This window comes from Gopherus evgoodei, chromosome 8 (genome assembly GCF_007399415.2).
Source record: "Gopherus evgoodei ecotype Sinaloan lineage chromosome 8, rGopEvg1_v1.p, whole genome shotgun sequence".
Lineage (NCBI taxonomy): Eukaryota > Metazoa > Chordata > Testudines > Testudinidae > Gopherus > Gopherus evgoodei.
Genome location: NC_044329.1, coordinates 100,275,229 through 100,303,127, shown reverse-complemented (window position 1 = coordinate 100,303,127; position 27,899 = coordinate 100,275,229). Strand labels below are relative to the sequence as shown.

At 48.0% G+C, this 27,899-nt stretch overlaps 1 protein-coding gene across 1 annotated transcript; it reads left to right on the top strand.

The window, feature by feature from the left end:
- Positions 1 to 630: 630 nt before the first annotated feature.
- LEXM (lymphocyte expansion molecule) lies at positions 631 to 21,419 on the top strand. The gene is made up of 9 exons (XM_030573937.1): positions 631 to 758; positions 4,597 to 4,684; positions 5,257 to 5,427; positions 5,611 to 5,727; positions 8,206 to 8,343; positions 9,570 to 9,713; positions 10,897 to 11,061; positions 19,991 to 20,119; positions 21,285 to 21,419. Exons 1-9 carry the CDS (start codon positions 631 to 633, stop codon positions 21,417 to 21,419), a joined length of 1,215 nt encoding a protein of 404 aa, XP_030429797.1.
- The last annotated feature ends 6,480 nt before the right edge of the window (positions 21,420 to 27,899 follow it).

Genomic DNA, 27,899 nt, shown 5'->3' with positions numbered 1-27,899 from the left:
TCGACGAGCCCGTGCACATCCAGGTAAGGGGCACATCTAGTCACCAAACCCGTGCACACCCGGGCAAGGGGCATAGCTTCTCACCAAGACGGTGCACATCCGGGCAAGGGGCATGTCTAGTCACCGAGCCTGTGCACGTCTGGGCAAGAAGCACGTCTAGTCACCGAGCCCATGCATGTCTGGGCAAGGGACACGTCTACTCGCTGAGTCCATGCACATCTGGGCAAGGGGCACATCTACTCGCCAAGCCTGTGCAAGTCCAGGCCAGGGGCACGTCTGCTCACCGAGCCTGTGCATGTCTGGGCAAGGGGCACATCTGCTTACCAAGCCCGTGCACATCCAGGCCAGGGGCATGTCTGTTTTCTGAGCCTGTGCACATCTGGGCAAGGAGCACGTCTACTTGCCGAGCCCGTGCACATCTGATAAAATGTAATGCATCAAAACTAACCAAGGATCAAACAGTGAGCTCAAAACGGCTGCATTCCTCTCCCCAACCCTGACAGGGCCTAAAACTGAGCTGTAACAGGTACAGGAGGCTTTGAGCCAGAGGCCCCCACCCCGCCATGCAATGGGTTGCCTGGAAGCTCCACCTTCATGGGAACAGAAAGGCAACAAGTGTATGGGGTTGTCATGGCAGCAGTGTTCCGGAGCTGCTGGAAGCTGTGCCACTGGGGAGGGGGGGCTCCCTCCATCCCCAGGGAGCAGAGAATGGCAGCAAAGGGCTTTACAGGTGCCCCCTTCGGCACACAGACAGTCAGGTAAGAGTCACCCAGAGGAGGCTCCAGAGGTGACAGGCTCAGCCTGCAGCTGACTTGGCCTTCCAAGTCAGTAGAGAACCGGGCTCAGCCCCTGTCTGACTCTCAGCTTCTGGATCATCTGCACAGATATTCTACCCTGTCCCCCAAACACCCTGGCACACAGATTTCACACACACAGTCCTGCAGTCAAGAGATCACACGCCCCTTGGCACACAGATCACACATACCTGGCCATGTAGCGATCACATACACACATGCATTCACAAGTTCACATGCTTATTACACACGGAGAGTCCATGCACACGTGTCCATGCACCCACATGGAGGGCTCGGCTCTGTCAAGCTGTGATACTCTGAATGGAGGAGTTTCCAAGGAAACAGAAATGAGATTTTACATGTCTCTGAAACACACAGCAGACTCCTTCTTCAGACACCCCTCACATGTTCATGCCTATACCTTACAAGCTTCTCTGCAGGATATTTTGCCTATACAGTAGTGGCTTACTGTAACCTGACTGAATGGATCCAACGAGCCAGGACCCCTTTCTCTGAGAAGTCCTTTCCTTCAGAAATAAGCCAGCAGGTTTAGGGGGCCCTGGATTTTTGGCTGACCCTAGCTATCTTTATGACTTCCCCCATTCTAGGTAAAAGTGAATTTCATTTCAAAATACTCCATGCCACACCTGATGTGTTACATGGGCTGGCGTATGACTGACAATATTTTTTAAAGTACACTCTCTGATCTCTGCTTCCCAGAGGCTAAGCTTGAGCCATTAGGCACCAGGGCCGCCCGGGAGGGGGCAAGTGGGGCAATTTGCCCCAGGCCCTAGGCCCCATGAGAGTTTTTCGGGGCCCCTAGAGCGGGGTCCTTCACTCACTCCAGGGGCCCCAGAAAACTCTCGCAGGGCCTGGGCCCCTGGAGCTTCTTCCGCTCTGGGTCTTCGGTGGCAGGGGGTCCTTCTGCCCTGGGACCCGCCGCCCAAGTGCCAGGTCTTTGGCGGCAATTTGGCGGCAGGGGCCCCCCACCGCCGAAGACCCCAGGCCCCCTGAATCCTCTGGGCGGTCCTGTTACGCACAGCCACATGTGAGGGGTGGTGCTGAGCTGAGCCATGCTACCCCAGGAGGAGCCCCAAGAAGCCACATTTCTGTCCTACTCCCCACTTGCACCTGCGGGGATGCAATCTGCAACAGCCCTTTACCCCGTGCAGATCACTTCCCCCACATGCTGGCTCAGCTGCGCTAGCTGGTACCCAGGGGAGTGGAGTGAAGGCATTGCCCACTTCCCACCCGTGTCTGCCCACTTCCACCTACGTGGGTGGGATCCAGTGGTCTTGCAAAAACTCTGCTCTCTTTCTCTGCACCGAGACTAGTGATCCAGGGAGGCTGCACAGGGTAGGTTTGGGGGATCATACTCCCCCTTATAGCCCAGAATAGCTGCATCAGATTGCATCACAGTGTGGCCCTGTGCTCAGTGATTTTGCTTTCACAGTATATTTTTTAAATCAGTACAATCATATGTCTCCAGTAACACAGTGTATATTTAAGGATTTTGAATCACGTTTTTAACAACACAATGATACACATACTGGCTGAGATTTTCAAAGCCATGTGAGGGACTGAGACACAACTTTTGGACAAGCTCTGCCATAATATATTTTAACTGGGTCCATTTTTAACCAGCTCATTAACCTAAAATACATTGATTGGGGTTTCTCCCTGCTTCTCCTCCTTATTTAAAATGCCCCCTGTTATTTATTCAGAACAAACACCTACCCCTTAAATCACACTTTACCCTCTTGGAACTCTGTTGGCCTGCAACACCTTTACTAGTTCAGGGCTGCTGAACAGCAGGAGAGAGAGATCTTGTTTATTTAGCTGACACAGCAGCAAGTTTTCAATTGGCTAATAAAATGCAGAAACATTGCTAGCTCATGATAGTCCCCTGTGATCTTGAAATCTATGAATCTGAATGCCTAATTCCTGTTTGGGGATTTTCAATGTAATACCAGGCACTAAGACCATGATCCTGCAAACATCTACACAGGTGAGTAACTTGATTCACCCTTTGAAGTCCTTTGACTTTTCACAGCTAGGCATTATCGCATTACAGTTTGCAGGCTCAAGGCCTCATATACTGCTTTCCACCTGCAAAGTGCTTTATGAATATTAATTTATTTTAATTGGTTTAAATTGTACAATATAGAAATACTTATCTAAATGCAGAGGAATTTGGCAAGTGAAGGGTCAGATTTCTCAGCTGTTGTAAAACAGAGCTATACCAGTTTACATCAGCTAAGAATGTGGTCTGAATTTTTATTGATATCGTTTGTGTCAGAAATTCTACTGGGAATAGCTGTGTTCCCAGGGTTTGAATCCAAGTATTCACCCACAAAAGCTCATGCTCCAAAACGTCTGTTAGTCTATAAGGTACCACAGGGCTCTTTGCTGCTTTTACAAGTTCCCTTTGACTTCTTCAAGAGTTTTGGCTACACGATGGGGCACTTGAAGGTGGCATCTTCCAGATGAAACAGAAAGCCAAGGTTCTAATCATTTGTTGTCATTAAACATCTCACAGAGAACGGTTGTTAAAAGACATTGAACAGGTCAAATTTGACCCCAAACTTAGGTTAAATCCAATGGAATTTTTAAAAATAGTAACATTTCCTTATAGCGTTTGCAACCCAAACATCACACCGTCCGACTGGGGCCTGACCATTTTAGGGAAATTGACTAGAAGCAAATAAAAATGTGGAAATGGCCAATCTGTTTTTGTTTTCTAAGTTGAGAGAAATGGAAAACCAAAAAGCATCCACAGTGAACAGTAAATTTGATTTTTAAAATTCTTTTTTAATAGCCTGAGGTTTTAATAATGTTAGGGATGGATATTTGTTTGTCTGTTTTAAAACATGATTTTTAAACTGACAGTGGCCCTTAACTCTATTGTCTTGGCCAAATTCCAATTTGGATCATTTGCTTCTGCCTACCTAAAATCTCACTGTAGTTTCCACAGGAGAAACTGTACTTCAATTCCTGTAGTATTATTCTGTGCTGTTAAACAGCTGCCACGACTCACACCAGAGGTGGCTGCATTTCAGTAGTAGATAAAGCAGTGTCTGTATGTAATTTGTACAGTACATCAGTTTAAGAGCCTTGATCATGAAAACATTTCGTCTTTGGCCCTGTGCTTACTCTAGTGCAGAGGTCGGCAACCTTTCAGAAATGGTGTGCCGAGTCTTCATTTATTCACTCTAATTTAAGGTTTCATGTGCCAGTAATACATTTTAACGTTTTTAGAAGGTCTCTTTCTATGAGTCTATAACTATTGTTGTATGTAAAGTAAATAAGGTTTTTTAAATGTTTAAGAAGCTTCATTTAAAATTAAATTAAAATGCAGAGTCCCCAGACCGGTGGCAAGGACTCAGGCACTGTGTGTGCCCCTGAAAATCAGCTCGCTTGCCGCCTTAGGCACCTGTGCCCTAGGTTGCCTACCCCTGCTGTAGTGAGTAATCATCCCATTGACGTGCAGAAGGTTACTCACTGCCGATAGCATTTAGGCCCCAAACCTGCAAAGATTTCTGCATGTGGTTCACTTTAAGCACGAGTAATCCCTCTGAATTTAATGGGACTACTCACAGAATGAAGCGTGTGTGTCTTTGCAGTATTGAGCAGTCCAGTACTAAGGGCCTGATACATCCGTTGATGTCCGTGAAACCCTTTCTACAGACTACAATAGACATTGGATCAAGTCCTAACTGTTCACAGGACCAGGACCTATGTTTGTAAAATTAGTCCTGCTTTCACTCAAAATTTACTGTATATTCACATCATCCTCTGCTAGATTTGATGTGACCGCAGTTTATCCAAAGTGTAAGAAACCCGGTACGTACACACAGGCGCCCTACTGCAAACAGGTCTCTTCAGAGTTGGTGAGTCTGTCTCTCTATTTTATGTACAAAACAAACACTTGCTCAGCTCCAGATGCAAAACTTAACTAAAAATTACACATTTAGATTCTTTTTCCAGAATTCAGTTTCCATGAAAAATCTGAATGGATCCATTCTGTTGCTTTCAAATTAATTTGAGAATATCACTGAATCTAATCTAACCGGTCCATTTAATGTAGGTCCAATGGCAATGAAATCAATGGCAAAACTCCTGTTGATGTTCATGATATAGGATGAGGCTCTCTCCAATGTAATTTCCTTCTCAGTATAATGTGTACTTACAGAATCTTTGAGTAGATTTCCTGTGTCAGCAATTTATCCAATGTGCTAGGAATCTGTGGGCGCAGATCCTCAGCTGGTGTAGCTTGTTCTAGCTCCATTGACTTTCTCTATTTGCCTGTAGTAAGGAGAATTAGCAAACAATATGATTAGAATTCTTAGGGCCTGATTTACCACTGTAGAACTCCATTTTTCAATGGTGATGCATCAGTGTAAAACTGGCTTAACTCAATGGTAAAGCAAGCCTTTAGTTTTAACTTTATACTTCATTTTAGGGCAGAAAGTTAGGCCCAGGCACCTACAATATTGACCATGGAAGCTTTAGCTCCTCTGTGCTGCAGGAGAAGGCTTCAAATTCTGGCTGGGCCAAAGCACAGGAAGCGGCACGACTTACCCAGATGCCCCATTTTAATTTTAAGGAGACATTGAAGAAGAGCAAGTTTCTGGTGAGATCTGAATTTGACTTTTTTCCCTGTGTGTGGACAAGAAATCTGACTGTTTCTGTGGTTTAATCTTTCAACCGTTAAGTGACATGGGATAGGTTGAACTAGAGGTGCTGTGATTTGCATGGGTAAACTGGAATCCTGGCTTTGTTGCTATTAAACCTTTACAATCTTTTTCTCAATAAGAAAGAAAAACTGGGCCCAGGAACTTACAACATCAAAGATTTTCTTCAAGAGACCCGACCTTCAAGTATTAGAGGTGTTTGTGACACTGGAGAAGAGAGGTTTAGAGACTTCATTAGGGTATGTATCGGATTCAGGCAATAGATACTACAGTAACTTGATAAGAAATATATAAGGTAGATAATCTGGTACCTCTTGTTGCAGAGCTAAACATTATTATTGGATCACCTAATAATATGATACACACTTTTGGGGGCCAAAACAAGTCCCTTTTACAACTGTGCAAAATTTAAAAGTACAGTAGGGGGCGCAAGAAATAATAAGGGCCAATGCCCAGCTATGTTTCCTGATTGCTGTTCAATTTCCCGGTTGCTTGATTTGGATGATGTTACCACTAACAGGGGTAAAGAAAGCTGCATTCTGCTCATCGGTGCCTGACACAGTCTGGTGATAGCCCAGCTAAAAGCATCCTAACTAATAAGGGAGTTGTTCAAAGGGAACAGATAAGAGGTCACTGATCCAGGGAAAAACTGAACCACACTGTCAGTGTTTTCTGTTTCACATTGTTTAGGTGCCCTGTTTATGTGGGACCTACAGTGATTTCACTGGGGAGTTCCATGTAAGGTATAGTTCTGAGATCATATGTTTTATGTGTATATACTGCAGTCTATCCAACCAGCGGGTATTGTAGATATTTCTATAATGCCCACCATCATACTACCTAAATATTGAATCGATAGGCAGTATCAGTGTGTTAGTGTATGTATAGGGTGCACACACATTTATATACAAGTCCTATCTTCTATGAATCCCGAGTATACACTGGATAGTGATAATGCATTTTTAAAATAGCTTTTCTATGGAATAATGCTCTGCAAATTACTAGACCCAGAACTCCCTAGTAACGCCTTCTAGTTCCACCAGGCTGTGGGGCAGAATGGTAGTAGACATTGCCCGCTTTCTAATCCTTCAGGCTGGCCACTTTTGCCATCTGCATTGCCTGGCAGAAGAAATTAAAAACTGGGTCATTTCAGTGGAACATCCCTCCTACATAGGGCCTGAACAACAGTCAAATATCCTGTGTCGCCACAGCTGTAGACTGTTGTGTTAATACTCGGATCTGTTGCATAGCCACATGACTGCTGATTTTACAATTGTATGTGTGAATCAAGAGTGACGCGCAGTGGGAGTTTGTGTGAATCACACCTTACTGTACTTGAGACAGATCTGCCAGTGCTGGTGGCCAATGAAGTTACAGAATTCCTAATTTCGTAGTTAGAGATTTGATTTCTAATTCGCCTTAGTATCTCTTCAGGTTTTTTAAATCAAGAACCTTCCAAAAGGCCAGATGTCCTTTCATTTGCTTGGAGAGATGCAAAAATTGTACTTGATTATCCTTCATGTACGGAATGTAGCACTCTGTACCTGGCAAGAACTGCCAAACTGTAGGGAGGCAGCCTGAGCCTGTGGATTGGGAGTGAAGAGATGTGGTGGTGAAATCCTACTCCATTAAAATCAATGGGAGCTTTGCCATTGACTTCAGTGGGGCCAAGATTTCACCCAGAGATTCTATTCTGGGCTCTGCCATACATTCTTTTTTTTGTCCTGGGACAAGTTGTGTCACTGCTCTGTGCCTCGGTTTTCCCATCTGTAAAACAATAATCCAGGGATGAATCATTTCTGTCTAAGTATTGGGTAGTGGCTGAATTTAGAACCAATTATCTTTTTAGACTTTTACCCACAACCTTCATGATTCCAATAGGAAAGGAGTAGAGGGCCATATTCACTCTAGAAATACAAAGTACAAACAGGGCAATTGTACAGGTGTCATAAAGACCCAGAACTTAATTCTGTGCTGCAGGCTTCACAACCTGGAGGCCAATGAGATTTAACTCTAATCTAGAGCTGGGAAACAGCTGCCGTCCAGGTCCAAATGGAGCCAGATTGCCTGGAGGGGATGCTGTCTGATCTGCTTTAAAAGGGGAGCTTTGGTATTCCTTACTGGGATTCTCTTTAGGCCATCCAGAGCATAGTGTGCCCAGGAAACACCCCCATGGGACCTTCTTTCCCTTGCATTCCTTCATCGGGGGCCATGGTGGAAGGATTGTCCAGGGCACTAGGCCTTGGGAGACCCAGGATCTACTTCCTGTTCCTCCTCAGCCCTTAGGCAAGACTCTTAGCTTCTTTGTGCCTCTCCCTCATCTGTACAATGCGGATGACAGCCCTGCCCTGCCTCACAGGGGTGTGCCGAGGACATTAAAGACTGAGAAGTGCTTTGCGCTTGCCTGATGTATTGTTAGTATTATCACCACTGACAATTGCAGTCCCTGGGTTCCTATGAGGCACAGTGCCTCCCTGGGGCAGCATGTCTCCACAGAGAAATGCCTAATGGATAGGAAGGTCTGCAGGGCAGAGACTGAGGCTTTGGATGTGTGTGCACTACCTAGCTCCGGAGGGCCCAGAGCTCAGTTAAGACCTCTGGGCACTACTGAATTACAAAGAATCACTGCTTTTAATAGGCTTGAATGGCAGAATCTGGCTCTTCACCGGTAGTTGTATCCATTTTTGTTCGTAATCCTCTCCCTCTTATTTCTGCAGGATTGCCACCCTGGCCCTGGGACTTACGGCAAGAATGGAAACCCTTATGCCCTGATTGACGAGAAGGAGAGACGCTCGGCAAACTCTCAAGGGATAATGGACAGCAAAACCGAAAAGTCTGTCTTACCTACTGCTGCGGCAAGTCTGCGCTATTTGTTTTTCATTCAGCTACCATATTGACCTGCATACCAGCCATTGCTCAGGGCTTGAGTGACCAGAAAGAATGAAAGTGAGGGATCTCTGGGAGCTGACCCCCGCAGGTTATTTTGCTGCCTTGTTCATTACAGTGGACCATATCAGCATGGCTATGGTCTTCATCTCTTGGCCAATCAGGAACCCTCGGGTGTCTCAGAAGGCTCCGGGAGGCATCAGCATTTGCGGTTCTCTCTAGAGAGGATGCAGCCAGCTTGCAGTTTTCACTGCCTGGCTGCACGAAACTGGAGTGCCCCTTGGGGGGTGGGGGAGAGTGAAGGGGAGGCTGGGCAAGCAGCTTCCGAAAGGGAAAGAGAAGTCAGTGAGGTTCACCTGAAGAGGCTGAGGCTTCCCAGCCTCACGGGATCTGTAGAGGAGAGAAGCCCCAGAGGCTGGAGCTAGCCTGCATCGATGGCTGCTCCACTGCTCCCTCTGCTGATACTGGCGCTTCTGGGACTGTGCTGCCATTGGTGGAGCCCACCACAGCTGCTCAGTAGGGGAATCTACAGAAGATCTTGCAGCCAACCTCAAGTTTCAGTGGAGCTTGAACTCCGGTCTAGGTTACTGCCCAGAAAGCCGGTGAGTCAGCAGGAGATGGTGCCACAGAGAATGCCTGCTTCCCCTGCTCTTCGCTTTCCCCCTCTCAGAAGTGCATGTGCAGGATCCCATAGAGGTGGCACTGTCTCCATTCTGGGAGTGTTCCATGCCACGCGCAATGGAGACTAAGCAAAGGAGATGGTCTAAGCCACTTAGTTTAAAAGCTGCCATGCAGAGGGACCACCCCTTTGCATTCTGATGGTGAAGCTTTTAATTGAGGGTACAGAGAACAATTTGTAATGGATGATTGAAACAAACAGGTGGCTACTCATTTGTTATTTGACCACTCAAGAGTGAGAAGCATGGGTGAGAGGGAAAAGTCGTGGGCAGAGCACAGGACATGGCTCTTTGGGGCAGGGTCTGCTTCTCATTAAGTATTTGTACAGCACCAAGCACAATGGGGTCCTGGTCTCAGTGAGGGCCTCTGGGTGCTACTGTAATATATAACAGTGATGTTGCAATTATCTACCAACAAACCTGTAGTTAGTGTCCGGCTTCCAAATGAGCACAACCTGGGACTCCACTCCCCAACAGAGCGATCATTGGTGGTTGTTTTTGCTCCCTGTTGACTTTAGGGAAGTGGTTTGGGGCCAGGCACCTACAATCTCAAAAACAGTACAGATGAGGTGTTGAAACGTGTGGTCAGTAATCGCGGCCCATATGACACCTTCACAGGAGACAGGTCAAAGCCTATTATCTGCGGACATTACGCTGTGGAAGTACGTACCTTGTAAGAGAGTTGTGTTTTTAGTAAAACATCCTTGCCTTGGGTAATGATGTAGGAACTAGTGCTGCGGGTGTGACATCTCTCACAGATTGCTGCCAGGAGAGGGGTGCTGTCAGGTTAGAGAGCAGAGTTTTAAAACCCGTCCTTGCCGTTATTATTAACAACTTAGATTATTAAAACTGAGGGCCAGATCCGCAGCAAGGGTAAAGCACCACAACTCCTTTGAAATCAGTGACGCTACAATTTAAATGAAGATCTAGCCCTAAAAAGCTAACTTACTTTTTGCTACTTAGGCCATGTCTACACTATGGACCTTACAGTGGCACAGCTGTACTGCTGCAGCTGTGCCGCTGTAAGATCTCCTGTGTAGCTACTCTTTGCTAGTGTAAGAGAGCTCTCCTGCTGGCGTAATTAAACCACCCCCAACAAGCGGCGGTAGCTATGTTGGCAGGAGAGCCTCTCGCCGACATAGCACTGTCCACACCAGCACTTTTGTCAGTGAAACACATCTGTCAGGGGGTGTAGTGTTTTTTTTCACACCCCTGACCAACAAAAGTTTTAGCGACAAAAGTGGTAGCATAGACAAAGCCTTAGTTTGCTTGCTATTTGCCCTTCATTTAGTATGGACAATGAAAAGGACTCACGGCTTCCTCTCCCTACTGGCCTAGGGCTGGATTCAAACCAGCGACCTAAAATGAACAAGATTGTCTGTGGGTAGTCTTTTTGCCTTATTCTGGATGAATTCTGAGGTGATATTCCTTTAAGAACCTCTGTTTGGAAGCTGCTTTCCTGCCTGGCAGCCTGGGGGATACCTCTCACCTGCTGGGGTGCGGAAGGCAGTGGAGTACATTTATTACACTCTGGAAAGATATCTGCCCTAGAGAGCCCAGGGTGGGGCAGAGATTGTGCAGGGAGGAGGGTAGATGTGATCCATGTCACTGACAAGGGAATCAAGTAGTTAGTGAACTCTGAATGAGGGTCTATGGGCCTTATTCAGCTCCACTGAAGTCAGTGGGCTCTCCCTGCCAGGCTTCACCTGGGGACTGGATTGGATCCTGTGAGTGCAGAGATACAGGAGAGCCTCTGGGGCTGGCACCTGCAGGGCCTTGCCAGACAATTGCATCACATTTTCTCCAGCAGCGGCAGACATCCCTTCTTCTCTTTCATCTCTTTAGAAGAAATGCATCGAGCTCGGCCCCAGCAACGTCAAGAGCTTTGTGGAGGAGCTGGACACCAAGGACAGAAAGAAAAAGGGTGTTTTCAGCACCCTCGCTCGGAACCCCGGCTGCCCCACCGAGCGGATCTTCTGGGCCACACTCAGCCAGTGTCCACGTGCCACGGTTAGTTACACCATGGTCCTTTCCTCTCCTGCCTCTGCTGCAAATGTTACTGTGCAGGATGCAATCTGCTGCGCACACACCGCATGGCACTGACAGAGATGGGGAGGCAGTGCCGTAACAAGGGTGAGGCGAGTAAGGCACTTGCCTTGGGTGCGCAAAGCGGAGGGGCGCAGCTCTACCACCGCCGCTTCTTCGGCAGCAATTCAGCAGTGGGTCCCTGAGTCCCTGTTGGAGGGAAGGACCCACTGCTGAATTGCTGCCGCTGCTTCATGCTTTCTTCGGCGGTGGGTCCTTCTGTCCGATAGGGGCTCAGGGACCCGCCACCGAATTGCCGCTGAAGAATGCATGAAGCAGCGGTGACAATTTGGCAGCAGGTCCTTCCCTCTGACAGGGACTGAGGGACCAGCCGCCAAATTGCCGCCGAAGAGCCTGGAGCTGGCCCTTGCCTCGGGCACAAAAACTCCTTGTTACGGCTCTGCTGTGAGGCAAAAGGGAAAGGTGGGAAAACCACCTGGACCTTTAGGACTGGGACAACCCCAGGTGAAATGTGCAGCTGAAGAGCAGCCTGTCTGGATTGGGACAAGGGGTGCTGGATTGGTCTGCAGAGCTCTCACGTAGAAGGATGAATAGCCATTGCCAGGGCATTATCTCCCCTTTCCTGGTCACCTGCAGAGGATTCTCTGTGCAGTCAAAATTTGCCATGGGAGGGCTGGGGCAGAGCTGTCCAAAGCCATGTTCTGATTGGGTGGGGTTACAGCCATGCACCAGTGCCCAGCTGATAGCTCATCACCAAAAGCACCAGGGAAATCCCTGTGCCCAGGATGGGCTGAAATGGGAGGAAATGAGTAGCCTCATGATCTTTTCCATCTACTTCTCAATTATTACTAACAAAGGCAGCTGAAACCTTTATTCCTCCCCCTTCTCTCACGCTGACTCCTCTCAGCTCTTTTGAGTTGGAAGCTAGTTTTAAGGCTCCCAACTGAGGACTTAAACTAACATGGCAATTTTAAAGGAGCCCAGGGGCTGAGGAGACAGCTGTGGGGGAAACACCTGGAGGCATTCAAAGGCCTCCCTGTCTGCACTCACGAGCCTGGCTGCCCTTCAGCATCAATCTGCAACCTCTGGAAACTTTACATTCATTTAAAAAAATAAATGAGGTTGTTAAATAGCTCCCAGCCTAGTTATCACCCTGGGTCGGGTGAGCGTGATGTGGCCATTATCCCATGAAAGAAAGCGCTAGGGCTGGTTGGGCCTTGTTCCGGATGGATTCTGAGGAGATATTCTCAGGGAAAAGGGGTGCAAATAAAGTGGAAACCTGGAGGTGTGGGTACATTAGGAGACAACTAAAGAACAACAAAATAGCCAAAGGAGCCCTGGAAAGGTGATTCAGCCCCTTACATTCCCTTCTCCTCCGACAACCAACTATTGTTCATTGTGGAAGGATTCATTGTATAAACCTAACATTTTCTGAGTAAAATTTGAAATCAACAGGTAGCATGGTAGAACTAACCACACTCTGATAGCAATAAGCCTCTCCGGGCTGGGTGTTGCTTGGCTACAAGTGAACTCCTCAGGCGGTGGACAGCATCTGGCAGAACATAGCACACCTGTACGTGCACTGGTAGCCAACCCTGTTGTGGCTATTTGAGCTAAATTAAAATGGCGGCATCCATTTGCTCAGCCGTGCATTTTGAAAGAAGTGCTTCTTAGCATCTATTATTTTTATCATAAGTTATTTGAAAATTAAGCTCTTGTCATTACAATTGGCATTTTTATGGTTCCAGCTGACAGCATCTTGCAATGTGCTCTCATGTTGCTCAGGGAACTACTTACGCCCCCGATTTAGCAGCTTTAAGATAAATTTGGAGTAATCTCAACCCAGTCAGCAAAGCACAATACAACATGCTTCACTTTAAACAGAGGCTTTTCATGGGATTTAATCATGTGCTTAAAGTTATGCACATGCTTAAGTCCTTGCAGCATAGGAATTAAAAGTAATATCATGGGGTTCGATGGTTAGAGACGCCCAGTGATTCCAGATAAAATGGTTACCCACCTTTTAGTAACTGTTGTTCTTCGAGATGTGTTGTTCATGTCCATTCAAAGTAGGTGTGCGTGCGCCGCGTGCACGCCAACTGGAAGATTTTCCCCTAGCAGTGTCTGTAGGGTCGGCCCTGGCGCCCCATAAAGGGACCCGCTGACCCTCCACCCCCTCAGTTCCTTCTTGCCGGCACTCCGACAGAGGGGCAGGAGGGTGGGTATAGGAATGGACATGAACAACACATCTCGAAGAACAGTTACTAAAAGGTGAGTAACCGTTTTTTCTTCTTCGAGTGGTTGTTCATGTCCATTCAAAGTAGGTGACTCACAAGCCTAACCTTAGGAGTTGAGGTCGGAGATCACTGCTGACTGGAGTACTGCACGACCGAAGGCTGCATCATCCCTAGCCTGGTGCGTGATGGCGTAGTGTGATGAGAATGTGTGGATGGAGGACGACGTGGCCGCTGTACAAATCTCCTAAGTCGGAATCTAAGACAGGAACGCCGCAGAGGAAGCCTGCGCTCTAGTGGAATGGGCCGAACCGGAGGAATAGGGGTTTTAGCTATGCAGTAGCATTCCCAGATGCAGGTCGCGATCCATGAAGAGATTCACTGAGAGGAGACCGGGAGCCCCTTCATCCTATCCGCCACTGCGATGAAGAGCTGAGTCGAGCGTCTAAACGGCTTGGTACGCTCGATGTAAAAAGCCAAGGCCCTGCGGACATCCAGGGAATGTAACCTCCGCTCCTCAGTGAAAGAGTGTGGTTTCAGATAAAACACCGGGAGAAAAATATCTTGACCCATGTGGAACTGTGAGATGACCTTGGGTAGGAAAGCTAGGTGAGGTCTAAGTTGGACCTTGTCCTTATACAAGACAGCGTATGGGGGCTCGGATGGTAACGCCCTGAGCTCCAACACCCTCCTGGCCGAGGTGATCGCCACCAGGAAGGCGGTCTTACACGACAAGTACAACAGGGAGCACGAAGCCAGAGGCTCAAAGGGAGGTCCCGAGAGGAGAGGACCAGGTTCAGGTCCCAAGCAGGGGCTGGCTGACGAATATGCGGAAATAGCCTGTCCATATCTTTGAGGAAACGCCCTACCAGCGAGTTCACAAACACCGAGGTCCTCTCCTCCTGGACGGAAAGCCGAGATGGCCACCAAGTGAACATGAATGGAGGAGAGGGAGAGGCCCAGTTGACTGAGATGGAGCAAATAGTCTAAGACAAGGGTATTGGGACCCCCAGCGGATTGTGACCTCGCTGACCCGACCATATGGAGAAGCGCTTCCATTTGGCCAGGTAGGTGACCTTAGTTGATGGTTTCCAAGCAGCACTTGTCTGACCTGCTGGGAGCACTGCATCTCTACCAGGTTCAGCCATGGAGCATCCATGCTGTGAGGTAAAGGGACTCCAGGTTCGGGTGGCGGAGGGAGCCCCAGTCCTGCGTGATCAGGTCCAGGAGCAGGGACAATGTCAGAGGTGCCTGAACGGACATGTGCAGGAGTGACGTGTACCAATGTTGGTGCGGCCACGCTGGAGCTATCAGGATTACCCGTGCATGGTCCCTGTGAATCTTCAAAATCACTCTGTGTATCAGGGGGATAGGAGAAAAGGCGTAGAGAAGACCAACCCTCCAAGACTGTAGGAAGGTGTCCGACAGAGACTCCTGACTGCGGCCCAGGCGGGAGCAGAACTGTTGGCACTTTCTGTTTTCCCTCGAGGCGAACAGGTCTAACTGGGGAAAGCCCCAGAGCTGGAAAATTGAGCGTATCACGTCCCGTCGGAGGGACTACTCGTGACCCTGGAACGAGCGGCTGAGGGTGTCCGCCAAACCGTTCTGCTCCCCCAGAAGGTAGAACGCTGTTAGGTGGGTAGCACTGTGGACGCAGAAATCCCACAGCATGAGGGCTTCCCTGCACAGGGAAGAGGAGCGTGCACCCCCGTTTGTTGATATAAAAGACTGCCAATGTGTTGTCCGAGAGGACTGAAACACATCTGCCGGCCAGGTGGGACCAGAAGGTCAAGCAAGCCAGGCGAATCGCTCTCAGCTCCCTGACATTGATATGCAGCTCGAGGTCCTCCGGCAACCACAAACCCTGCATCCTGATGTGTCCCAGATGTGCTCCCCAACCCCGATCCGAGGCATCCGTTACCAGGGAGAGGGAGGGTTGAGGGGCAGCGAAGGGGATACCCATGCACACTTTCTGTGGGTCGAGCCACCACCGCAGCGAGCTTGGCACCAAGTGGGGAATGGACACCACTGAGTCTAAGGGGTCTCTGGCCAGGCGATATACTGTCGCTAACCAGGACTGTAGCGGGCGAAGCCAGAGTTTGGCATGGTTTACCACATAGGTGCACACCGCCATGTGACCCAACAGCCTGATGCAAACTCGCGCCGTGGTAATCGGGGCGCGGTGCAGTCCGAGGATGAGCTCAGAAATCATACGGAACCTGGATTCTGGCAGGTACGCTCTGGCATGGGTGGAGTCCAGAACTGCTCCTATGAACTGTATTAATTGCATCGGAGACAGGGTGGACTTGGCTTCGTTCAAGAGGAGGCTGAGATCGAGAAAGGTCCGCCTGATGAACGACACCTGGGTCTCCACCTGCTCCTTGGAGCGGCCCTTTATGAGCCAGTCGTCCAAGTAGGGGAATACCTGGATGCCTCGCCTGCGCAGGAAGGCTGCCACGACTCCCATGCACTTCGTGAAGACCCTTGGAGCAGATGACAGACCTAACGGGAGCACCGTGAACTGCAGATGGGCGTCAGCCATGACAAACCTGAGGTACCGACGGTGTCGGGGAATTATGGCAATGTGGAAATAAGTGTCCTTTAAGTCGAGGGTGGCATACCAATCTCCTGGATCCAGGGAGAGAATAATCGAGGACAGGGAGACCATGCGGAACTTGAGATTTCGTACAAACTTGTGCAGCTGCCGCAGGTCTAGGATGGGTCTCAGGTCCCCTTTCACTTTCGGTATTAGGAAATACCAGGAGTAGAAGCCTTTGCCCCTGAGCTCCCGAGGGACTTCCTCCACCGCCCCTGCCTCCATGAGGGACTTCACTTCTTGACTTAGAAGTTGCTCGTGAGATGGGTCCTTGAAGAGGGACGGGGAGGGGGGCTGGTGGGGTGGGAGGGAGGAGAACTGGGTAGAATATCCCCTCTCTACCATGCGGATCACCCAGCTGTCCGACGTGATTCGGGACCAGGTACGGTAGAAGTGGGACAGACGGGACCCAAAGGTAGGGGTAGAAGGATCCAGAGTCTCGATAGGTAGGTCGCCCTTGACCGTATCATCAAATAGGAGGTCAAGACCCTGATGATGGTCTCGATTGACCGGACACCTGGCCGGAGGGGTGGCGTTGGTGACGCCTCCTGCTATTTCTGCCCTGCCTGCGCCCCAGCTCCTGGCGAGTCTGAGGCTGGTGGAGGCGTGGAGCTGTCTGCAGCCTAAACTGCCTGCGCTGGGTCGCAGGGGTATGCAAGCCCAGCGAGCGAAGCATGGCCCGCAAGTCCTTTAGGCTATGCAGACACTTGTCCGTCTTTTCTGAAAACAACATCTGCCCCTCGAAGAGGAGGTCTTGAATGGTCTGCTGGACCTCATAGGGCAGGCCCGAGACCTGGAGCCAGGCTCCCCGCCGCATGACCAGGCCTGGCTGATTATGCTGCATCTAGGGAAGCCTGGAGAGAGGCTTGGGAGATCAGCTTCCCCTCCTCCACACGGCCGAAAACTCTGACCTCGAGTCCTGGGGAAGGAGCTCCGTAAACTTCGACATGGTTGAACACGTGTTATGTCCATATCGACTTACAATTGCCTGTTGGTTGGCAATGTGGAGTTGGAGGCCTGCCATGGAGTACACTTTTCTGCCAAAGAGGTCGAGTCTTTTAGCGTCCCTGCTCTTTGGTGTTGACCCCTGACACCCTTGACGCTCCTGCTGGTTGGCCACATCCAGCACCAGGGAGTCTGGGGGGTGGGTGGGGGAGTGTACAAGTGTTCGTGTCCTTTAGAGGGGACGAAATAGTGCCGCTCCGTTCTCTTGGCAGTAGGGGCCAGTGAGGCTGGCGTTTGCCATAAGATGAGGGATGTATCCATTATGGTCTTTATCAGCGGGAGAGCCACCCTTGATGGCCCTGAGGGAGCCAGGATGTCTACTACAGGGTCCGCGTCCACCTCAATTTCCTCAGCTTGGATTGCGAGGCTCTGAGCTGCTCGCCGAAGCAGTTGTTGGAGGATTCGAGTGTCCTCCAGGGCCGGTGCCGCAGCTGTGCCTGAGACTGCTTCATCTGGGGAGGAAGACGAGGAAATTACATGGATCGGCCCTTCCTCTGGTGCGTGCAGTCCTTCGGGGTCCTGCAGCACACGGTACTGAGGTTGCGGGGCCGGTTCCGATTCTAAATGCAGCACCGCAACCGGTACCGGGGTCGCCAGTGAGCGGCTTGGCGTATCGGGTGGTGCCTGCTGAGCCCGAACTATAGCCGCTGCTGGTGTTGCTGCCGGGTTAGGGGATGCTGAACTTGGATATTGCACACCCCTGACCGGCGACGGTGCTGGTGGAGGAGGCAGCTGCGCTGAGGCCACCGACGCCGAGGAGACCGAGGCCAACCTTGATCAAGGACCAAATGCCTGGCCTACTGACTGGTGGTAGGTCCAGGGGGTCCAAAACAGCCACTGCGAGGGCGGATTCCACTGCTGCTGCCACTGTGGGTGATGCTGGTGGCTCGACCCCAAAACTGATCTCCTGCTCCACGACCGGCTGGAGCGGTAAGAGTCTGCCTCTGAATCTGAAGTCTCTGATTATGAGGACCTGGGAGGGGCAGCACCTGGTGCCATTGGAGAGCGATGCTGAGGCGGCGGGGAGCCTCTTATCAGGCTACAGCATGGCTGGCTTGCCCCTTGATTGTACTGGGGGACGGGCTGCTGTAGGCAACTCCCTACGGTGCGGGGAGGCCGGCGCTAGGAGTCCCATCAAGTCTGAGGCTGCCTTGAACGCCTCTGGTGTCGAAGGGAGGCACAAGTCTCTGCTGAGGTCCGCGGATCTAGACTGGTCTGGACTCGACTGCCCTCTCTGCGGTACGGGAGTCAACGGAGCAGCCGAGGGCTGTAGCCCAGCCTGTCCGCTTGCACCCGCAGACAGCATCAGCCTTGGGTCCTGGTGGGGGTGACCGTTCCCTCACCGGCTTTATCTTCTTAGCGGGCACCGATGACGGTGAGCGGTGCCGCACTGAGGCCGACTTCCTATGACCTGACTCTGTCCGGTGCCGGGTTTTAGACGATTTGGGCTGGGCCCTAAGTCCTGATGCCGGTGCCGGGGCGCTCTGCACCGAGGAAGACGTGCTGGGCACCGCCTCGGCCGGTTCCGGGTCCAAGGGTGCCCGCAGGGCATCCTCCATCAGGAGGACTCTAAGTCTTTGAGCTCTGTCTTTGAGAGTTCTCGGGCGCAAGCCTCTGCAGATAGAGCACGGGTCCTTTTGGTGGCTCTCTCCGAGGCACCTCAAACAAGCAGATTGCGGGTCACTCTTGGGCATGAATTTCCTGCAGTCCTTGCAGAGTTTAAACCCGGGAGACCCAGGCATGCCCCAGCAGGCGACGAAAACTTGGGGGGGACCCCCCAACTACCAAGAACTATATACAATGACCTAAGTAAACTAACTATAATGTAACTATATACACGGACTATACACAAGGATAGGACACTGCTAACTTGCTATGCGCAAGAGAAGTTCCAGCTAGCCATCACCGGCAGTAAGAAGAAACTGAGGGGATGGAGGGTTGGCGGACACCTTTATAGGGCGCCGTAGTGGCGCCACTCCAGGGTGCGCCAGGGCCCACCCTACGGACGCCGCTAGGGGAAAATCTTCCAACTGGCATGCACGCGGCGCGCGCACACCTACTTTGAATGGACATGAACAACCACTCGAAGAAAAACAAATCTGCTCAGATTATAAGTGAAAAGATAGTTTATCTAACCACCCACATTGCAAACTCACCCTGGGACCTGAGGGTCAAACTTAGTTCTTTCTTCCTCATACATCATCAACAATAAAGATCTAGCACTGGAATTTAGCTAACGATTTTGTTGGTACATGAGAAGGACTAGAATCCAGATCACTGTCTCTCAGCTGTGTTGGGTCTTCATGGCTAAGAGGATTAAAGAATAGTTAACAATTTGACAGTCACAAACATCAGCCAATATGATACTGAATTCACATGGGGAATAAATTGGCTGAAGTAAGGAGAACATAAGAACATACATAAGAAAGGCCATCTTGGGTCAGTCCATAGGTCCATCTAGCCCAGTATCCTGTCTTCTGACAGTGGCCAATGCCAGGTGCTTCAGAAGGAATGAGCAGACCAGGTAATCATCAAGTGAGCCATTCCCTGTCACCATTCTGGCAAACAAAGGAGTTTTTTTGCATAGTCCCGTTTCAGATTCAAGCTGCATTGCAAAGCTCCCTCTGAATTCAATGGGAGCAGGAGAAGGGGCAGGCCCACACCACACCTATATGAGAGGATGTTGCATATGAGTAAAGGTGGATATCTACACCACAGCTGTTAACAAAGGAGTGGTGGGTCACTCTACTGAATTCCAACTGCAAATAGCAGGTTGGAGGCTTAGCACACGCGACGGTCTCGTTTCCAGCATGCTGCTCCTTTTGTCTCTCACGTTTCTGGTGTGCTTATTCCCATCATTGCAGCACAGCCATGACTGTTTCCTGCACTCAATACTTCTCACGAAGCAGCCTCTCAGTTCTGTGGCTACTAGAAGAATACAACAGAATTAACTGAGGCTCCAATTCAGCAAGATACTTAAGCAGGTGCCTAACTTTAAGCATGAGTTAGGTACATACGTAAGTACAGCAATGATTTACCGGTTGTCACTTTGTTGTAGTACGCTGTAGGGCCAGGCTCACATGATCCAAAACCCCCGAAGCGATCAGAATACTTCAATCAACCTCCATTTTGGTCATCTGCAAAAAGAGTTGACAGGAAAGCATACCGCCTCTTTATTGGAAACACGGTAAGTGGAAAAATCTATGGTAGGAATAGATGTAGGTGCATGAAAATATTCATGCTGTCTGCTTCTTCCATGACACACTCATATTCTTTACTGATCTTTCCGCTGGAGGTCCAAATCCTCCTAACCCAAAGAATTCTGCTCTGCAGCTTTGTCCATAAACAGGTTTCAGAGACACAGACAAGCTTTCGAGCTATACAAGCCTTTTCTTCAGAGCTGAAGAGCTCTGTTCAGCTCAGAAGCCTGTCTCTTTCACCAACAGAGGATGGTTCAATAAAAGCTATTACCTCACCCATCTTTTCTCTCTCATATTCTGGGACCAACACAGCTACAACAGCACTGGAAACGACATTATTGGTATGGACATTAGAGACTCTGTGGTACTTTTTATAAGAGAAAGAGGTTTGGCTCTGCCTCCTTAGCCAAAATCCCCTGCACATCTTTCTCCTCCCTCATCAGTTATGCCGTGTGCCAAGTGGTTACTGCTCTCCAGCCAAGTGACTGTATTTCAGGAATGTTCTTTTAGCAGCAGAGTGCTGAAGGGATGGTGCTGGTAACTGCTCCTTCCCTTAATGCTCTTTCTTATGTCATCTGTAGTAATAATCATCTCAAGTTTCCCTTAGCGAAGTAGAACAAAGCCTGAACGGCTCAAAGAAGTCAGGAAAAGCTTTAATGTGAAGTAGTCCCTGTGGTTAGGGATGAGGAGCAGACTCCCATGCAGTTTCCTGCCTTTATGCAGAAAAGCAGGCAACAGGCAATTTGAAAAAGATCAAGGATGAAGACTTCTTTGTAATTGATGCAGGAACTCCACAGATTAAATTACAGTGGTAACATTGCTATAACTTGACTAGAGCTAAGTTCTAGGCTGTTCGGGAAGATCACATTTCAAGGGAATGGTGCCCAATGTCTTCAGGGAAATTAGAACTGTAGGATCTGATTATGATGGTTGTTGTATAGACTCTGAACCTAAATGGAAGGATCAGGCCCTAATTCTTCCATTCTCAAATACAAGAGGTGGTGGTGGTGATTGTTGTTCAATATTCCAGATTCTTGTTTTCAAACTGAGGCCCTGATCCTGTTGTCACTATAGTCACAGGCAGAACTTCACTGGTGTGTGCATAACTGCACCTTTAACGATGCAGAACCATGTCTGACTTTCTTTTTTCAGAACCCAGTTGGTGTTGGTCGCTATGACATCACAAAACAAGAAAAGTGTGAGTGGAATACTAGATACCGGTCACTTTACCAGTGTGAAACACACCGTTATCTGAATAACCTGGAGCGGGATGTGTACTTACTGTAAGTGAAATGAACTATGGGCAGCATGAAGTTAGTGATTTATTAACATTGGTATATGGTAGAACCTCACTAATTGAACAGGAGTCCCAGTATAAATTACTGACTCTTGACGATTAAGTGAGGGCCCAAATTCTGCCTCCTGGGAAGAAAGATAGTTCTTCAGATGAAGGCCGGAGCCTGGACTTAGGAGAACTGGGTTCAATTCCCTGTTCTGCTACAAACTTTGGCAAAGTCACTTAATTAATCATTGTCTCAGTTACCCATCTGTACAATGGGGCTTATGGTACTTCCCTACCTGCCTGGGGTATTAGGAGGCTAAATACATTAACGAGTGGTAGGCACTCCTACTAGGGGCACTTGTTCTCTTACTTAGGTAAGTGCAGTTTAGGTCTATTTATAAGAGATCATGTTCTGGTGCTGTTGCATAGTTTGTAGGAAAGAAAGGAGGTTGTAGTCTACCTTTGTGGAGAGGGTCCCAGGTGCCCCGGTAGGTTCTAGTCTCACTCCTGTTGCTGGGTGACCTCAAACAAGTCACTTTATTACTCCGTGTCTCAAAATCCCCCTTTTAAAACAGGGATAATGAGGTTTACCTCCTTTGTCAAGTGCTTTCAAGCTATGATTGAAAAGCATTAAGAGCTAGCCTAGTATGTTGTACCACTAGGGCACTCCCTGAGGGTGATGGTTGGTGCCTCTGTTGCCCCTGATATCCTTCCCTCGCTTCAGATGTTGTTGTAGAGTTGGTTGGGAGTTCGGGGCATATTCCTCCAGCTAGCTGTTTTAGGAAGGATGCTCCCTTCCAGGGGGCCTAATATAGTCCAAATGAAAAAAAGCAAACCAAATAGACCTGCAGCTCACAAAACAGTCTGGGCTCACCCTGTAGTTCCATACACGGCAAAAGGTCAGTAGGGTGTGTGGAGTGGACTAGGGTCCTAACTATTTGTATGGCTAAAGTACCTAGTCCGAGGGCCCTGGGCTCTGAAAAGGAAAGCTAAGCAAAGATTGCCCCTCTACTTCTTTAAAGGGGACCGGACAGCAGAGGCAATTCAGCAGCTTTCCTGATAAACAGTATGTGGTTGGTGGGCTTAGGGAGTTCCCTGACCAAGCTTTACTCACTTCAGTGCCAACCTCAGCCTGGGTTTGGATCCACCTTTTTAAGTACTCACCCCTTTGCAGGCTTGACAAGCCTCACAGGTGTACCAGGTTGAGACTGATTATGCCCAGAGGAGTTATTTAACCCTTCCTGAGCCAGGTGAGGATCTGCCCCACCATAGGGAGGTATTATTAGTTATGAGACCTCACTGCAGTTCTCTGCTTCGGAGTGAGGATTAGCAAGGTTCTGTTGTAGGACGGAATAAAGGTCTATCATAGTTCTGTTACAGTTTGTTTATGTTTTCCTCTCTTGAGCTCTAAAACAGTTGTTTGACTGTCGTCTGTGCTGGGGTTGCAAAGGTGTAACTGAGGGCAGCATTTTGTGGTGTTGCAACTAGAGTTCGCTAACACAGCTTGAGATGATGTAAGAGACTCCAGCTTTCACTCTCTCGTAGCTGTTCACTCTGTAGTTAACAGTCAAGCTTGTAATAACTTCATTTTCCTCAACACAAGCTAAGACTAAAGCAAGAGTAATACAGTCAATAATTTGAGTCTACTTGTTTTTTCCTCCCCTTTTACAGACAGCGGATCAACCCTGTTAATAGAGGGCACTGGAACAATTTGGTTTCTGCTACAAGTGATCCAGATACCTCTGCACAAGCTATTACTGCTACTTAAAACTAAGTGCATGCTGTAAAGCAGAAGACACTGTTAAATAAAGATTGGTTATAAGAAGGAAAATACTTGCAACGTATAGTACAACTGCACATAAGTCAAGATAGTCTAAAACAACCTACATTTTTACTCTGCAACAACACACTTAAAACCCACCAACAATCTTAGTTACTTTTTCTTTCTGTGATTACAGTTATTTTCACTTTTGGTTGTGTCTACATGATGTAATTTATGAAGAGGATATTTGGCAGAATTTTAGATAGGTACATTTTCTTCCCCAAAATAGGAGCGCTGGTGGGTAGCTCTTTGAATATTAAATATTTCTTTTTCCATCAAACTGCTTCAGTCAAGAAATTGCATATGTATTTTTGTACCATAAATGCAAAGTTCTGTACATTGCGCTGATGGCTTTTGTTCTCACCTCAAGCAACAGAATTGGCCAAAGTCAATACAACTCAAGTGACGTTGCATTCTCAAAGGATGTCTGTTACATGGATTGAAAAAGGAGAGCACTTTCGTGGCCAAAACACCAGATCTAGATTTCAGTGACATTACCCAGAATCTGTGCAGTTTAAGTAGATAAAGCATACTTCAGAAGGTAAAGCTAAAATCTTCTACTTTATCAGTAAAATAGATTTTTTCGTAGTAAACCTGCCAACACAAAGCAGTAGTTTTACGCAGATTAGAAGTGAATATATAACAATATTTCATTTCGTTTTGTTTTTTTCTGAAAATAAAGATACTTACCACTGCTTTAAAGCAAATAAAATATTATTTCCCTGTTTTTTCATAAAAGGTAACAGACGGAGAAGCAACATGACTGACCCAAGTCACACAACACATCCGTTTCAGAAGGGAGACTAGAAGCCGAAACTCATGCCTTCACACTCCAACTACCAGACTAGTTTGTATGCTATCAATTGCAGACATGTTAGAAAAGGGCTGGCTGTCAAATCAATAGGGCTAACTGCTAATCCCTCCAATTCAAAGCTCATAGATACGAATCATTGACAGGGAGAGGGGAGATCAATGGTTGTGTTTAACATTTTTTACTTGGTTTTTATAGGTAACCAATTGGTAGAAGTTGTACTGCGCTTCCCAACTCGTCTAGACTTTTCATGTGCAAATAGTTGCATCTCCCTGTCATCCAGGCATATTGGTAGAGATTGCGAAACACTTCAGCTGAAAGGTTTTACATAAGCATAAAATATTGTTTTGTTGTATGACTGGCCGGTCCAGACAAGGCCTGCTGTGGAGCTAGTGGATTAGGAGGAACACAGTGGCAATAGCGATATGCTTAGCGATATCATTGGGCAGCTTATAAATTCCGTAAGAAGTTAATCCTAGAGGCCATGAAGAAGACCAAAAAGGTGGTTGTTGGTTGGTAAGTGAAAATGAGTATGGGTAGTTACTGGAGAAAGTGAGCAATAATAAAAATATCTGGGCTGCTCAGTGTTAACCTCTGCAAAGTCTAATAATGATGTGTATACCCAACTGGAATAATTAAGTTTAATTGTAATTAGATGTCAATTGTGGCTGATTAAATATGCTAATTACTCTGCAATTACTCTGTGGCGCAAGGCATAACTGAACGCAGGTAAAAATAGGGTGAATGAAAGAAATGCAGATTAATGTAATAGAATGAGTTAAGGAAAAGTTTGGTCCCTGGCGGGAGAGTAGGATGGAAGTATCTGTATTATTTAGTGGGAAATTGCAGGCTACAGAACTGGTGGTGTAACATAGGAACCAAGGCTGAGATCCAAAATGATACTTAGGCACATTTTTAGGCACCACTGTGATCCACAAAACCCTCACTTGGTTACATTCAACCCTGTAGGCGCCGAAACTCACTTGGCACCTAAGCTTTTGCAGTAGAAGTTCCCTAGGTGTCTGTTTCTGCCTCTGGACATGCACACTTCTGCCTTGCTCTAGGTGTCCAGGCACCAACCGCAGCCTAAGCTCCAGAGTGATGCACAAGGATTGCAGAGGAAAGATAGGTGCTTCTTTGCCTAAGTCGTGTGTGGGGCCTGATCCGGTAAGCATACTCAGAAGCTGCCCAGCCCCACACAAAATGGGGTGGGGAGTACCTCCCTTGTCACCTTTAGCTCAGTGGTTACAGCACTCACTCAGGATGTGGGAGACCACTTTCTAGTTCTCCCTCTGCCTGAGGAGAAGAGATTTGAACAGGGACCTCCCCTCAACTCTCAGCTGAGTGGCTGAATCACTGCACTATAGAATATTCCAATGTAGGGCTCCCTAACTCTATTAATTGTGTAACTAAGTATTAATTGGGCCAGAGTGAGTGAGAATGACTCTATAGCCCAGTGGCTGGGGCATTCCCCTGAGAGTTGACAGATCTCTGTTCAAATCCCTTCTGATCAAGCAAAGGGGCCATTTGAACCAGTGGTCTCCCACATTCTGACAGAATGCTCTAGCTCAGTGGTCCCCAACCTTTTTGGATCACAGGCGCCAGCCGAAGGACCACTACGGCGGTGGAGCACCTGCCAAAATGCCGCCGAATTTCAGGAGCATTTCAGCAGCGACGCCTCTTGATGACATCACTTGTCAGCGACAAGCATCGTCATCGAGAGGCGTCCCCACTGAAATGCCGCAGCGGCATTTCGGCGAGTGCTCTCCCGGGGGCCAGGACATGGGCATCTCGCTGTGGCGCCCACAGGCACCGCGTTGGGGACCCCTGCTCTAGCTCTTAGGCTAAAGCTCATAAGGGAGGTCCTCCCCCTGCCAGCTGTTTTGTATAGTTAGGTAGCCAGTGAGCACGGCTACCAGATCAGGCCCCACACATGACTTAGGCAGAGGAGCACCTATCTTCCTCTAGTTCATGGATTACAGACAGAAATAGACACCTATCTCTGTGAGAGGAGCAGGGTTTAGGACACACCCCTCTCATCAATATCTTCCTTTGGCTACCTTAGTTAATTCCCCGCCCAGCATGCTGGCTTTGTGGATTTCATTGTAAGGTGCCTCTCTCTCACTATTCCTTATATAGGAGCCAGGCACCTAACATGGCTTTGTAGATCACAGTGGTGTTCCAGTGATTTTCCAGGGGCCTAAGTCCCTTTTGTGGACCTAAGCCCAAACGCTATCAAAGTCTAGCAAGTCTGATCCAAAAGAATTTAGATGTTCAGGTGACTGGGCCAGCAAACGGCAAATTCACTGCAGTTCAGAAAAATTTAAGTTAGGTAGTCTCGCAGCCAAGACCCAGCTACATGCCATCCTAATCAAGAAAAAGGTCTAAGTTAACAAAAGAAAGTCACTGAAGCCTTCAGTCCACTGCAATGTATAATTAAAGAGTATATTAAGGAGACAGAATTAATCCACCACCACAAATAGCATCCAAAACATATTGGACGCTATTTGTAACACTGGTCACATTAATAAAAAAAAAAAGAGATTGCCCTTAAGATGCAGAGGGGGGAACAACAAAGATGACTGCAATTATTATATCTTGACTTTAGTAAAGCTTTTGATACTGTCTCACATGACCTTCTTATAAACAAACTAGGGAGATGCAACCTAAACGGAGGTACTATAAGGTGGGTGCAAACCTGATTGGAAAACCATTCCCAGAGAGTAGTTATCAGTGGTTAACAGTCATGCTGGAAGGGCATGATGAGTGTGGTCCTGCAGAAATCAGTTCTGGGTCCAGTTCTGTTCAATATCTTCATCAATGATTTAGATAATGGCAAGAGAGCACACTTACAAAGTTTGCGGAAGATACCACGCTGGGAGGGGTGGCAAGTGCTTTGGAGGATAGGATTAAATTTCAAAATAATCTGGACAAACTGGAGAAATGGTTTGAAGTAAATAGGTTGAAATTTAGTAAGGAAAAATGCAAAGTACTCCACTTAGGAAGGAACAATCAGTTGCACACATACAAATTGGGAAATAACTGCCTAGGAAGCAGTACTGCGGAAAGGGATCTGGAGTTCATAGTGGACCACAAGCTTAATATAAGTCAACAGTGTAACGCTGTTGCAAAAAAGCAAACATCATTCTGGGATGTATTAGCAGGAGTGTTATAAGCAAGACATGAGAGGTAATTCTTCCGCTCTACTCTGCACTGATTAGGCCTCAACTGGAGTATTGTGTCCAGTTCTGGGTGTCACATTTCAGGAAAGATGTGGACATATTGGAAAGAGTCCAGAGAAGAGCAACAAAAATGATTAAAAGGTCTAAAAAAACATGACCTATGAGGGAAGATTGAAAAAATAGGGTTTGTTTAGTCTGGAAAAGAGAAGAGTGAGAGGGGACATGGTAATAGTTTTCAAGAAAACAAAAGGTGTTACAAAGAGGAGAGAGAAGAATTGTTCTTCTTAACCTCTGAGGATAGGACAAAAAGTAATGGGCTTAAATTGCAGCAAAGGAGGTTTAGGTTGGACATTAGGAAAAACTTCCTAACTGTCAGAGAGGTTAAGCACTGGAATAAATTGCCCACAGAAGTTGTGGAATCTCCATCATTGGAGATTTTTAAGAGCAGGTTAGACAGACACCTGTCAGGAATGGTTTAGATAACACTTAGTCCTGACATGAGTGCAGGGGACTGGACTAGATGACCTCTCAAGGTTCCTTCCAGTCCTATGACTCTATGATTATTTAGACTCCTAAGAGAAGTTTGAAGATAGTTGGGTCAATATTCACCCAGACAGTAATTAAAAATCCAAGCCCCAATCCTGCATGCCGCTCTGCATGAGTGGGCTCC

Excerpts from the sequence above, each read along its gene's own strand:
- LEXM (XM_030573937.1), top strand. The coding sequence starts at position 631 with ATGGCAGCAGTGTTCCGGAGCTGCTGGAAGCTGTGCCACTGGGGAGGG. Across the intron at positions 4,685-5,256 it reads AACAGGTCTCTTCAGAGTTG|GGCAGAAAGTTAGGCCCAGG; the intron begins GTGAGTCTGTCT and ends ACTTCATTTTAG. Across the intron at positions 5,728-8,205 it reads GGTTTAGAGACTTCATTAGG|GATTGCCACCCTGGCCCTGG; the intron begins GTATGTATCGGA and ends TTATTTCTGCAG.